The sequence below is a fragment of the Euprymna scolopes genome, chromosome 3, assembly GCF_053919585.1.
Source record: "Euprymna scolopes isolate OS-2025 chromosome 3, ASM5391958v1, whole genome shotgun sequence".
Taxonomy (NCBI): Eukaryota; Metazoa; Mollusca; class Cephalopoda; order Sepiida; family Sepiolidae; genus Euprymna; species Euprymna scolopes.
In genome coordinates this window covers 20,688,057-20,702,878 of record NC_136484.1, presented here as the reverse complement: position 1 = coordinate 20,702,878, position 14,822 = coordinate 20,688,057, and the positions used below count along the sequence as shown (strand labels likewise).

Here is a 14,822-nt window from a genome sequence, read left to right as displayed (position 1 = left end):
TTGCACCCGTTTTGCCTTTTACATAAATAGGAGAAGACTAGCTGGGGTCCCTGGCATTTCCCGGGTGTGACGAGGTTTTACGGTAAGGGTATTGAGCAATCGAAACCTAAAAAAAAAAATTTTCTTAATTAACCAATCTCCTAAAACAAAATGGAAATAGCAGCAACTATCCATGTGAGCACAAAAAAAAAAAGCAGTAAGTAGGCAGGCAAGCTCGAACCTGTAACGTTAAGAGGAAAAGGAAGTACAAAAAAAGGCAAACGGTTTAGTCACCACGCCCACCACGACATCGCCAGTATTTGAAATAAGCTTAGTTATTGCAAGGCGTATGATGGCTTTGTAAAAATGTCAACAAAAAAGTTGACCCCACTCCTTGTTAAAAAACAGTCCAGTTGACGGTCAAAGAATTAATTTGGGTAATTTTGGATATTTATCGTCCAATTTTGTCAGTGTTGGTCGCGTGTGTCAAAAGTTTTTGGCAGGCACACAAACATGCACACACATTTTGCTTTTATATAATGAAAGATTGGAGATAATCCTCCAGAAGATATCTCACTCCCGACTTAATATTCTGCCTATAGAAGAGCGAAGTGCATCCTAAAATGAAGTACTGTTGCAAAGCGAGGAAGGAGCTGCTTTGAAAGCAAAATAACGTCCTTTTCTCTTCCTTGCAACCTCTTTCTCTCAGAAGAAATATTGTGACTATCTCTGCTCTATCATTATTTTCATGGAAAGTGCTCAGCTGATGTTCAATCTATGCCCTCCCTGCAAAATATTCACAACAAATACCCGCCTAGCTACAATCACTGTCAACAATTTTCCACACTATCTATCTCTGCCTAAATCTAAATGCAAATTCTATGAACAAAGTGTCTTTAACTGCCCACATGGAACTCTGTACTGTGGACCTGCTTTCCAACCGCCTACAACATAGTCATTTTCAAGTCCAATGTAAACAAGTTCTTATTGAGTCATCCCCTTAAATAATCAAATTCTACCTCATTTCCATCACTAGCAATCATTACACTGACCGCCTTTTACTCAATTGGGGGATTGTCAATTATTCAATATATAAAATTGTTAGATTTTGCAACTTAGACCTATATAGCAATGTTTGTTCTTTGATATAATAATAAATTAGTTTGTTTCAGTTTCTTTTGAAAATGAATTATTCCAGTTTGGAAGATTAGTAACACAGAGATATTATTCACTAATGCTTTGAAAACAAAATCATTTTATATCATTAATACAAAACAATTTCATATTTTGTTGTGATTTAGTTATCATATAAGCAATTATTTCTTTTTACATAAATATGAGCTTTTTCATTTCTTAAAATTATTTGACGATCATGCTAATAGGTAAACAATTTTCATTTGTAACATTTAAATGTTGTGTTACTCTAATGTTGTAACCAGCAATAATTGCAAATGGCTGCACACGGTATTTTCTTGTTTCTCCATAAAAACAATTTTAATATGTAGAATTTTGAAGTTTTCCTATTTCAATTTCATATGTTTTAGTCATTTCTACAAACACTTACAAAGACTTAATTGATTTGCTTACATCATTGAAAAATATCTTGCAGTTTCTAAAGATTACATCATGGCATTCAAAAACTTTATTATTGACCATTAAAGCTGTACATAAATACCATTAAAAATATCTTAACCTTTAGTACTATCAAACTTTGTCTGTTTTCTTAGCTGTTTGTTATAGTTCCATTAAAAAAGTTATAATTCCTGCTCACGTGATTATGTGATCTTCTTTATTTAAATACACCCTTTTTATTCTTTTGGCCTCTTGCCTCGGTTAAATTATGTACAAGTTAGTTACACTACAATACACTACACTGTTATAATAAGGTACTCTCAACTATGGACACATATGCATAACAGCATTGCTTTGCTTACATCATTGAAAAAATATCTTGCAGTTTTTAAAGATTACATCATGGCATTCGAAAATTTGATTATTGACCATTTAAGTTGTACATAAATACCATAAAAATATGTTTATCTTTATTACTATTTTCACAACTATTACAATAATGTATTCTCATCTATAGTCACATATATGTATAGCAGCAGCACCAGCTATTATAACTCCATCAATCATAAGTTTCCCTGTCTGCAACAATAAATCATGATTATCCTCACAGCATCTGCAGCTGAACAACGTTTCTGGCCTTACAAATAATCATCACCTGTACATGACTCTATCAGATAAGGCTGTCTGAAGATACCGACTTGCTGAGACGAAACGCACCTAACATTGATGCTTTTTGTTTTTCTACTTCCTTTTGCAAAACTTATGTTCTGCAAAACCAAAAACAACAACCCACCTTTTCCCTCTTTTCCTTCTTCCCATTTCCTCTTTCTATCTCCCCCCACCTCCTGACAGGTTTCCTTATTTAAAATGTACCAAACATTAATATTGTAACCTTTTTCCTCTCTCATCACAAAACTCATTCATGTTCTGCAGGGCAGGGAACAAAAACGATAAAATTCACTATAAAACAACCAAATCAAACAATACCAATTAGCGATTGAATATACAAAAAACTTGAATAAAAACCTTCTACAAAATAACTGAATGCAACATGAATACTATTTCCAAAATAACTGGATTCGGCATTAAATAACCTGAAAAGGATTGATCTACCGTAAAACAACTAAACCAAACTCTGCAAATAAATATTTGAAAATATAAAGAATTTTCCCCACTCTTTATCTGTGCCAAAATCAAAGCATAGATTCCATGAACAAAGCTTCTTTCTTAGAAATGCATGCTTGTAGAACTCTCTTCCATTTGCCTGTTTCCCACCTGACTACAACTTGGATGTCTTCAAGTCCAACATAAACAAATTCCTGATGAACCACTCCCTTTTAAGTAAAACACTTTATCAAATCTCCAATACTAATGATTACTACAATACTATCCTATTGATTACTGTACACGCAATAACCCTTATCCCCGAGTGGCTTCTGGGCCTTGGTAAGTGGTGACCACCATGAAAAAAAAAGCATAAAAACTGTTTCCAAAATAATTGGATTCGGCATTAAATAATCCGAAAACGATATGCCGTAAAACAAAACAACCAAACCTATACATGACTCCTTACTTAAATTATATAATATATAAGTTTTGGGACATATATATATATTATTGTTGGGACAGTTAATTGGAATCGGCAATCCAAAAAAATCAGAACTTTGCAGGGTATCAGTATTGGAAAAGTTTGGGCCTATTTTCTGATGCCAAAAACAGACTCTTTTAATAGTCTTTTTTTTTTCTTTTTTTTTTTTTTTTTTTTAAATTGTTTAAAAAAAAAAAAACTTTCACTTCTGGTAGTAATGATAAAATATTAAATATTTATTGATTTTAAACACTAAGTAAAACTAAAATATATAGATCATCGCCCACAAGTACAAGTTTGAGAAAATATCTGCACACATGAAAAGTATTTTTATGGTAAACGGGGGGGGGGGGGGATAACAACTCTAAAGTATATGTTAAAAAAAAAATAAATAAATAAAAATAACCAGAAATGGTAATTGTATCAGAATTAGAAAAGATATTGGAATTATCCCATGACTAATATATAGTAATTATATATACATTTATTTTGTTTTTAAATGGTTACATTATATTTCATAAACATTAGATCTATACTAAGCAAAAAGCTTGAAATCAAAAACAAGGTTATTCTACTCAGAGAGGGGGAGGGCATTTTTTTTTTACCTTTTGCTAATGTTCTCTTGCCTATAGTTCTCTTTTAAGGACAGATTAATAGATTAATTTCACTGAATCTCTTGCACTCTGCAGTTCTACGAGTACTTCAATTAGATGTTCCTTTTAAATGCTATTTGGATAAAAAATACTGCTTAGAGAAAGAGAGAGAGTCGAAAGCTGGTCAAGAACTCCAAAGGTTCTCTACTATACTTTAATCTTAGTTTTAAGAAGTTTGGAGTTCAAGCGAAAGACATCCGGGCAACGCCAGATAGGAACAGCTAGTATAGAATAAAATGTTATCTCAAATATAATATTTACACAGCAAAAGCAAGCAAGTATTAAACTCTATCTTATGCTTACTATTTTTTCTCTTGCCTTTTTCAGATGGATGAAGAGTCAGCTTTCCACATTCTCAAGTATTTGATGTTCAACATGGGATTACGGAACCAATTCCGACCCAGCATGACAGCACTACAGGTAATCCATTCTCAACTGACATTCGTTTTTTCTCTATTAGTGACCTTTTAATGTGAATGCGAAGACAATTCATAATTGGATATTTACTCAGCCCATGGCAGGAAAACAGACAGAGGACTGATGCAGATGCAACAGTGATTGTCCAGCATCCTTGGTTCCAGACCCTTATCAGCATAAGAATTTTGCTAGACCATCTGGGTTCACCTTAATAATTCATTAACACACCTTTAGTTCACTAATTATACACCTAAACCACCAGAGATTGATAGAAACTTAAACAAGAATTAAATATAAGTGAATAAGAAATTAAAGAAAACTGATTGGTGTTTACGTTTGATACCATAGCCAACTGTTGAATTTATACATGAAGCAATAATTAGGTTGGCACCATTCTCCTCCCCATGAAATTATAAATGAGAGCAAAAAAAATGACAGATTTGATGCTTCACCCATCCCTCACTAAAAATAAAAGTGAGAAATAAAAATTACACAATGTTAAAAAAAAAAAAAAAATTTTAAGTTCCCTTGTGCAGACGGTACTCTCCAATGGCGATTTCTCCTCTGCCCCTCCCCTATAAAATTTTGAAAAATCGAAAACGAAACCAGGTTGACTTATTTTCGAAAACGAGGCTGAATTCATATGTTTTTTTTACTTCTAAACAGCTACTTGCCGGCAACAATTTTTAATGTGAGATTCATTCAAAACAGAGCCGAATACCCTAAAGATCAACGTTTTAATTATAAGTCTTCATTGGGTCTACCAGACCACAAATACCTAATATAATTCGTTATTTTCTATTATTATTGTTTGTTTGTTTTTTAATACAAATATCAATCCAAATTTTGGTTTAAATAGTTTTATTAATAATTTTTTAAATATATAAATGCACTCGTTATAAAAAAATATAACTCATTATTATTTTATATTAATTTATTTTTTAATAAAAATACCAATCCAAAGATTAATTAAAGTTGTGTAAATATAAAAAGAAAATGCACTCTTGGTCACAAAAATATGCTCTAATGTGCCAAGGTGAAGGTTAAATCAGTGTCAACCAAAATCGGTCCTTTTCTTAGTGAAGTTGGCTGGGGTCCTTATTCCATTACTTTGTCCAATTTAAGCAAAGTAAGATATAATCTCGAAATAAAAAGACTACCAACAGGGGGTGCTGTGTGAACAAACTGATAATGAACTATACATAAAGCCATCTTAATTTGGTGGCAACGGGATCTCTTGTAATGGTGTTTAGATTAAAAGAAAATTAATATTCATAAAACCCCGACTTCCCTGCATCTATGATTTAGGAGCGTTATCAGCATAACCATTTTACCATGTGTTTACATCATCAGGAATTGTTGGAAATTTAAACTAATTAAAAATTAATTGCAAGTTAATAAATGAAATTAAATCAATTATTAATTAAATATTTGTTTTACACCATCACTACATATTTCCAAATATTTCATATCGATTGTTTTTATTTTATTATTGTTTTTGCTTTATTGTTATTGTTTTTATTATTACTATATTTTTTTTTATGGAAATCGCTCCAGACAAGGCATGAATCCACTTGATGTAAAGATCTGAAAAAACAAATAATACTTCAAGCTCAATTTATTAATTTTTATATTTTTCTGTTTTTTTTTTTTGTTTGGTTTCTCTCATCCAGATCAAGTTGTATCAGTTGACACGTTTAATCCATGACAACCATCGTGATCTCTACGAACATTTTGAAGAGCATGAAATTGTACCAACGCTCTACGCAGCACCATGGTTCCTCACCATTTTTGCATCCCAGTTTCCTCTTGGTTTTGTCTCCAGAGTATTTGGTAAGTGTTCATCTCTTTTTAGTTTTTTTCCTTTGATAAAATACTTTTAAGACCATCACGAAAATTTTTTCTTATCATTGCTTTCAGGCCAGAGTAATTTATTATGCAAAGGGCAGTTATCTGTTTGTGTAGATGCCCAGCTAAAAGTCGGCAATTACCCCCAAAACTGATATGTTCTTTTTTTAACATTGTTTTAGGCATGTAGGACTGTGTTCCTCCTCGTTTTACAACAATTATCAACCCCAAGATTGCGTGACATGGTGTTCCTTTTTTTTTTTCTTTTTCTTTCATTTTTTTTTTTTTTTTTTTTTTTTTTTTTTTACTCATGTTCACCTCTAACAAGGCATATCATCATTTGGACATAAGGGCTACTAATTGGGACCATGCCTAGGAAAGATTAACAAGATGTTGGTTTACATTACATTTAAACTTTTGCATATCAGTACAGTCAGGGATGCAGGAAAGGAATTCCAAAGTCTAGCTATTAGAGTAGAAGGCTTTCTAGCTTTTAGGGACCTCAACAGTGAAGCGGTATGATTTTGTTGCTAAGTGGGTTTGTCGAGAATATTTACATGGGGGGGGGCACATGTGCAATGAGTTCATCAGAGCACATTCCATTATGGCTGTGTCATCGTCTATCACATTGGCAACTGCAAAGATGAGGATGAGTTAACAAGTATAAAAAAGGAAACAAGACTCCAACACATTCTATCAGTTGGGTTCTGCGTGCGGGAAACAACCCTTTGAATGCTTAGATCCACATTTATGTCTTCTATCGAAGGCTGTGTTCATCAGTTGATGTCAGCTCATCTCAATCTGTTCCAAGCTACAACTGCCTTCAACTATCCCAAACTGCAAACGGTCATCAACTGTTGCAAACTCAAGACTGTCTGTAAACTATCCCTAATTGTTGTAAACTCATTGCCACTCCTAGAACTCTCCATAAACTAACTCTAAGTATATCAGCATGTATTGTCCAGTCCTTTTGTCCCATTCACTGCCTCACCTTGATTAACAATCCTATTTCAGCTTCCTTTTGTATGTGTTGGTGAACAACTTCCTCTCCATTGTCTTTCTACTAAACTCACTTCCTATAAGCTTTGTTCTGATGATCAACTTATTTTGCCTTTTTTGTTATCGTGTTTTTTCTTTTCTTTTTTTCTTCCTAATCATTGGGAGAGGAGGAATGTGATAGTATTATAGGGAGACTATGAGCACGTTACATCAGACAGTTCTTTCCAGAAAAAAAAACTAATAAGAAAACTAGAAAGAATTAGAAACAAAATATGAATTGTCTCTCTCTATAATGTATAATTGTTTCATGAGAGAGATATAAAATCACTGTACAGAGGTAATTAAATAAAAACATATATAAATGATTCTGCTTAGGATTTAGCAATCTAATGAAATTATTTACTATCATCAATATATTTATTTATTAGCAGACTGTTATCCTCATCTTAATAGTTGTTGTTTCACCATGTTTCAGACAATTTATCCTCTGGCCTTTTTCTTTATGATTAATTACTAGGGCTAGGACAACAGCATATTCTTTTCATTGTTTTGACTCTCGAGTTGATATCTTATATGTTTTTATATAGAGTGATGTGGTTCTCGGTTGATTAACTGTCTAACTGTGTCGGATATATACTCGAGAGTCAAAACAATGAAAAGAATATTCTGTTGTCATAACCCTATTAATCACCGGAAGAAGACCAAAGGATGAATTGGTCCAAATTTGGTGAAACAACAACTATAAAGATGAGGATAAGTCTACAAATAAATACACAAATTACTCATCTCAAAGAATTCCTGTAATAAAAAAAAAAATAAAGATGATATATAATACTATCATCGCTATTGAAATATTGTAATGATTATCTGATAAATGGAAATGTATTTGTTCTTTCAGATTTAATCTTTTACCAAGGCATCGATGCTATATTCAAAGTCTGCCTCATTCTTCTGGGTGACCATAAGGAACTTATAATGCACTGTGAATCCTTTGAAAACATTGTGGAATTCTTGAAAACCACACTTCCTGGCATGGGATTAGTACAAATGGAACGAATCATCAATCAGGTTTGTATCTGGTTTCTAAAATTCTATTTCCATCGCAGCATCCAAAATGGTTTGCTTGACCAAAAGTTGGTTTTCCAAGCCAAAAAAAGCATTTTTGTTTAACTTGCATTATTTGGATCATCCAGATTACTATTCTCATCTTGGTTGTTAAATTCTTTTTTTTTTTAATTTTATTATTCAGTTTTCATCCCAAACAAGGCACAGTGCCACTTTACAGCAGGGGGCTGTCGGGTTTGTCGGGGGTAGTTACGTCGAGAAGGTACAAGTGTTTGCAGTTCGTCAGAGCATTCACCATTAAAGTATTTGTAGAACAGGCAGAGGGATGCAATATCTTGTCGATGAGACAGAGGCTGAAGCCTAGATGACAGTTCAGGACCTATCACGTTGGCGACTCTCTTTTGAACCCTGTTCAGGAGTGAGAGATAAACAGCAGATGCACCAGCCCAGATGTGACAACAGTACTCCATACATGAGCGAATGGTGGCCTTATAGAGTACAGGATACTTTCAGGCATAAGTAATTTTCTGGCACGGTAGAGAGAGCCAACCTTCCTTGCAGCAGCCTTGGCAATGCTCTCAATGTATCTATTCCAGTTCATATTCCCCGTAAACGTTAGGCCGAGGAGTTTAAAAGAAGTGCTTTCAGGAAATGTGTTCTTGGCCATTGCTATTGGTGGTAGAGAAGGTTTCTTGTAGTTATTGAAGGAAATAAGCTTAGTCTTAGCAGCATTGAATGTGACCATCCATTTTTGTCCCCCATTCCACTACAGATTGGAGGTCATCCTCTAGTGTTTCTGCCATTTCCTTGGATATGTGTTCATTTGTTTTCCCCTCATATCTGTTATAGAGAGTGGTGTCATCGGCAAATATACCCATCTCCGAAACAATTTTATCAGAGAGGTCATTTATGAATATCAGGAATAATAGAGGTCCAAGGATAGACCCCTGAGGAACTCCCGCATTTATGTCATATTGTTTAGATGTACGACCGTCGAGGACAACTTGGATTTTTCTCTTACTTAAGAAGGATTTAATTATATTATGAATTCTTCCAGTGATTCCATATGATCTAATTTTCCTTAGAAGACCATCGTGCCATACCCTGTCAAAAGCCTTAGATATATCAAGGGCTACCGCTCTACCCTCCCCTGTTTTGTCCAGTGAACGGTATATACGTTCAGAAACTACAGTTAAGATGTCTGCTGTTGAACGGGCTTGCCTGAATCCATATTGTTTATCAGTCAGGAGTTTAGCAGCTGTTAGGTGCTGGACTAGGGCTTGATTAACTAAGGACTCAAATATTTTGGCAAAAAGCGGGAGGAGGCTAACGGGGCGATAATTTAGTGGGTCAGTTCTTTCACCAGAATTCTTGAAGACTGGTACCACAGAAGCGGTTTTCCAGCAGTCGGGAAAGCAAGGTTCGTTAAGGCATTTATTGTAAAGTTTGGAGAGAACTGGAGCAACCTCGGCAGAGCATTTTTTTAATAGCACAGCCAGGATGAGATCTGGTCCACATGCTTTTGAGGTGTCTAGGTTTTTTATAATAGCATGTACCTGAGAAGGGGTGATTTTCAAATCGTCAAGTGTGGCGTCTGTTCGCAGAGGAAAATCAGGGAGTGAGTGGTGTACCGAGTTCAGTGTGGAGTTTGAGGCAAACCGACTGGCAAGCAGATTAGCCTTGTCAGTTGCCGTGCAAGCAATCTCATGATTGTTTGATAGTAGGGGAATAGTTGACTGCTCATTATTTACTACGCATTTGTAGATTTTCCAAAAATCCCGGGTTCCTAATTTCTGTGGTTGATGCGTTTTCTGGTGGTTTCAGAGTAATCTGTCTTAGCTGTCTCTATCACTCTCTTACAATTATTTCTAGCTTCTATATACTTCTGTTTATTTGAGCTGGACTTATGTCGGTTGAATCTGCGAAACGCATGCTGCCTTTGACAAATGGCAGCTGCACAAGCAGAAGTAAACCATTGGGGAGAGTGGGGCTTGCTATAGAATTTTCATGCGGGAACATGTGCTTCAATTGCAGTTTTGAACCATTCAGTGGTCTCATTTGCACACTGTTCCGCTGGAAGAGTAAAGATATTTTGCCATGGGGCATCTCTGATGAGTTCCCTGATGGCTTCCCAATCAGCCTTTTTGCAATACCTCGTTGTTTTGAGTAGTGGGCCTTCAGTTTTAGGGCGAGAATTTAGGCTGATTTCTACCATTATCACAGCGTGATCAGCATTCCCGAGTGGGCTGTGGGCATTTGTTGTACAATCATCGGGAACCGTTGTCAGAAAGAGATCTAGAAGTGAGGCATGTTGATCTTGCTGGTCTGCGAAATGTGTCGGAAATGTAACCATCTGAGATAGTGAATGGGATATAGAGAGGCTATGTGTTGTGCTACCAGCTACTTCTGTGTAATTAGAGAATCCTAGCCAGTTACTGTGGTGGACATTGAAGTCACCAAATACATGTACTTGTGCGCTAGTATCGAGGGTGAGTGCTATATCTATGCTGTCTGAGACTTTGTTTATTAGGGTACAGTCTTGGGTTGAGGGAGAGCGGTAGAGAAAATACAAGTAGCTAATATTGTGTTGCATATTTAGTCTGCAGCACATAAAGGCCTGGTCGTCTGATTCTAGTTTTATTTCTCTAGTCGGGGGAGGGTGTTACGAATATAGACTCCAAGCCCATGCATATGTCTGTCCGAGTCCTTACAGTAGAGTGGGAGATAACCAGACATGTTAAAGTGGTTAGAGGGAATGGAGGAGTGAAGGTTAGTTTCACTTAATGCTAAGATATCGGGGGTGTTTACAAGGAGAAATGACTCAACATCATCTAAGTTAGTTCTAAGCCCGCGGATATTCGTAAATGCAAGCCTCAAGGGAGGAGGCAGGTTGATTTTCTTTGAGTTTGGTCCTGGTTTAAACATAACTTTTGCTTGAGCTGTCATTTCATTTTATTTATTTTAAAAGTTTCAGTTAGGGTGAGTGAGTGAGGGGGTGCTGGACAAGTGGTTGTGCAGAATACCAGAAATGCAATACAAGTAGACCATCAGCTGTCCTCACCCACAGGATTGTGGCCTCAGGAAAGCCCACCGGGTCCCTTTCCATGCGCGACATGGCACTACAAACATCCCGATATTATACAACTGTTGATGGAGCAGCCGCTCTAAGCGCTACCAAAGAGTTAGAGCTCCTGTACTATCAGTCGGAAACAGCAGCCAGGAACTGTCAATCCGGTACCCTCGATCCATTAGGCAAAGCCAGCCCAGTCCAACTGCACCAACATATATGGCACTGAAGCATCCATTTGTGTCCAGTTTAGGGTGATGGGATGTGGCGGGAGCAGGGAAAAGCGGTGTCCATTGCCCTAGTCAGGAAACAAGATCAACCACTGGGTGATTCAGACGAGTCCCTGTGATAGTACCTCTATGCCTGGCTAATAGGCAAAGGAGTATGAAAGCCGGGCGATAGACAGTCTATCTCCTCCTTAAGCAGTTTATGTTTGCCAACCGGTGATTTGTTTGAGTCACAAGTTCTAGGAAGGTTGTCGTCCAGGACTGAAGAGTCCTACCTCCCCTAGATTTAGCTTCAGAGTTTTCCTTCTCCTAGACGGATGACCTGGGATGATCTACAGGTCCATCAGCTCCGAGGGGGTTCGCCCTGAACCTGGATCCTAATCCAGGTATTTCTGCGACCCCGCATGGGTAGTTAATACTAATTGGTTATTCTTAACATTTCTACCAATTTAACCATCAACTTTCTTTAAACACATTTTTTAAAAATTTGACAAACTTTTAGTCAAACTCAGGAACCTGAATGGAATTAGTAACCAAAAACCATGAATAAATATTTGAAGATACTAAGAAATTGAAGCATAAAAATTTTATTCAAAATTACTGGATTGGGCATTAAATAGCCCAAAAAGAGTTAATGACGTAAAGCAAACAAAAAAATTTTTTTTTTTTCTAACCTTAGTTTGTTTGCAAATGATGACAGTAGATAGAAATTTGGCCTAGTAAATTTCACAATCTGTTATTGCACCTGTCTATTTACAGTACATTCATGGGGGTAGATTATTCTCATTCCATCTATTATGACAATTAACATTTCTACCCGAGCATGGCTAAATTTGAACAACCTATCTACATAGATTAAGTAAATAAAGGGTTCAGTTTAACATTCTCTTCAGGTTTCCAAGTCTTGAAAGGGGCACCTGAAGAAAGTCTGTTGTATCAATCGAAATATGAATATAACAAACCAGATGAAAATAGTCGTTCAAACAATCCGAATTATCAAAATGCTGTTCTTAACATAATTTAAGAGTTTGTTTCTTTTATAACTAATGGGTACTTCTTCATTATTACAGTGGAATTCAAAAATCGAAATATTGAATTTCAAGTAAAACCAATGGATCTACTGAATTGTCATGTCACAGTAATGAACATATCCAAAAATTACGAAAACTGATAAGGTAGAAAATTAATTATTAATGAAAATAGTTTTGAAGATAATTGGTGAAAATTGAGTTTTGCTAAACAAAGAAACCAGAGAGTTTGACTTGTAACCAGGCAGGTAAATATTTTCTGAAATCTTAGGCCAATTTAGCAAAACTCAATTTTTGTGAATTGTTTTCAAAAACTGTTTTCATTAATAATTAATTTTCTACCTTATTGTTTTTCATAATTTTTGGATAAGTTAATTACTGCGACATGACAGTTAAGTAGATATCATTGAGTTTATTTGAAATTCAATATTTCGATCTTTGAATTTCTCTCTAATAATGAAGACGCACCATCATTTCAGCAGTTTTTAATGTGAAGGCTGTACTGCTCGCTTGATAAATGAGGGAGATTATTTTGTTACCAAATCTCAATGGTTTTCTTACAGCCTCTACAGACATTTACTAGTTTACTTACTTCAGTATATTTGCCTTAAATAGTTTCCACTTTCGTTATAACCATTCAAGGGAAGTAACTCATTAGTCATCTGACATTAACACCTAACCATTATTTTCTCAGGATCTCTTTGGTGTTTGGTATTGTCTCTTATGTTTCAGCCATCTTTAATCAATGTCTTTCTGTTGTAAAAGCTATCCTAAGCAATTTATATTTACTTTTTACCCCTAAAATTAAATATTTATTTATTGCAAATGTTTAATACTTGGAAACTGGTGTGGCCAGATTAGGCTGTCTGAAGGTACTGGCTTCCTGACCTAAAATGCATCAAGCATTGATGTTAATTTTCCCCTCCTTTTGTAAAACTCAAATCATGTTCTGCAAAAGCAATTTTTCTATACAAAACAGCCAAATCAAACTCCATGAGTATTTGAAGACATAAAGAAACAAAATTTTTTTTCCAAAATTACACAATTCAGCATTAAATAGTCTAAAAAGGGTAGATATACCATAAAACAAAACAACCAAAGCAAAAACCATGAATAAATATTTGAGGGTACTAAGAAATTGAAGCGTAATGTTTTTTTTATATATATTACTGGATTGGGCATTGAATAACCCAGAAAAATTGATACGCAATAAAATAAATAAATATTTTTCAACCGCAGTTTGCAAATGATGACAGTAGATAGAAATTTGGCTAATTCACAATCTGTTATTGTACCCATCTATTTATAGTACACCTTTTAGATGTCTACTTACAGTACATCTTATGGATGTTTAAATTTCTTTTCATTCTTTTCTAGGCATTTCAAGTTGATTACACAAAACAGCTCCACGCTTACGAAGTGGAGTACCAGGTGCTACAAGAAGAGATGGTGTATCGGTCGCCAAAAGAACGCTGCAGTGGCAATAGCATCATCCATCGGCTTGAAGGTGCCAACCGATCTTTGAAAGAGCAGAACCAGGAGTTGATGGAAAAGTTGCAAAATGCTCATAGTCAGCAACGGAGTCTGGAAAGTTCCATCAACACCTATCAGACGAATGAAACGCGTCTTCGCTCCAAAATCCAAGCGTTGGAATTAGAAAGAGCAGCACTGCTTGATCGGGTCAGCATCTTGGAGAAAGAGCGCAGTGAAATGATGGAATTGTCAGGTGCCAATGTTCTAAATTCGGATCAGGAAGTTGCTGCTTTCTTACATAGCAACCACGAGGAAGAACAAAACTCATCCTTAAAGGAATTCAATTCTGAGAAAGAAAAAACGTAAAAAGAAAATTGGGTTTTTGTAGGGGGGAGGGGTAAACTTTCTTTGGTGTGATTATTTTGGGTGGGTGGGAGAATTTTAAAAAAATTAAAAAACAAACGAAAAAGAGATATTGTGTGTGCGTGTGTGTGTGTGTGTGTGTGTGTGCGTGCATGCGTGATTGAATATTGTGACTGGAATATTCTGATTCTAAACTGAGATGATTTGGGCCGCAACGGTTTTTCTTTCTTTTTTGTCCGTGACATTTCTTTTTATCACACGTTTTTGTTATTTGTGTTTTGTCACAACGATCCAAGTTATTAAATAAATTTTTTAAACGTTCTCTTTTTTCGACACTAAAATACAAAAAGACATAAAGCATGCATTTAAAATATGTCCGACTCCGTATGCTGTCATTTTTTATCTTCTTCCAATATTATTCGGCTTGGTTATGCTTGGTCTGGAATAGTCTCATACAAAATGACCATCATGTCTTTTTGTGGAATTAATATAATTGTAATCCATGGTGAACTGAAATTAGGATCAGTTTATAGTCTTTTTGTG

At 35.4% G+C, this 14,822-nt stretch overlaps 1 protein-coding gene across 7 annotated transcripts in view; it reads left to right on the top strand.

The window, feature by feature from the left end:
- LOC145253622 (TBC1 domain family member 1-like) overlaps positions 1-14,600 on the top strand; it is a 386,800-nt gene extending 372,200 nt beyond the window's left edge. For all 7 annotated transcript variants that reach the window (XM_080112951.1, XM_080112952.1, XM_080112950.1 and 4 more), the window contains 4 exons: positions 4,120-4,212; positions 5,883-6,042; positions 7,955-8,124; positions 13,821-14,600. In XM_080112951.1, coding sequence (XP_079969077.1) covers positions 4,120-4,212; positions 5,883-6,042; positions 7,955-8,124; positions 13,821-14,282 — 885 coding nt within the window. In that variant the 3' untranslated portion in view covers positions 14,283-14,600. The remainder of the gene's footprint in view (positions 1-4,119; positions 4,213-5,882; positions 6,043-7,954; positions 8,125-13,820) is intronic.
- Positions 14,601-14,822: the final 222 nt, after the last annotated feature.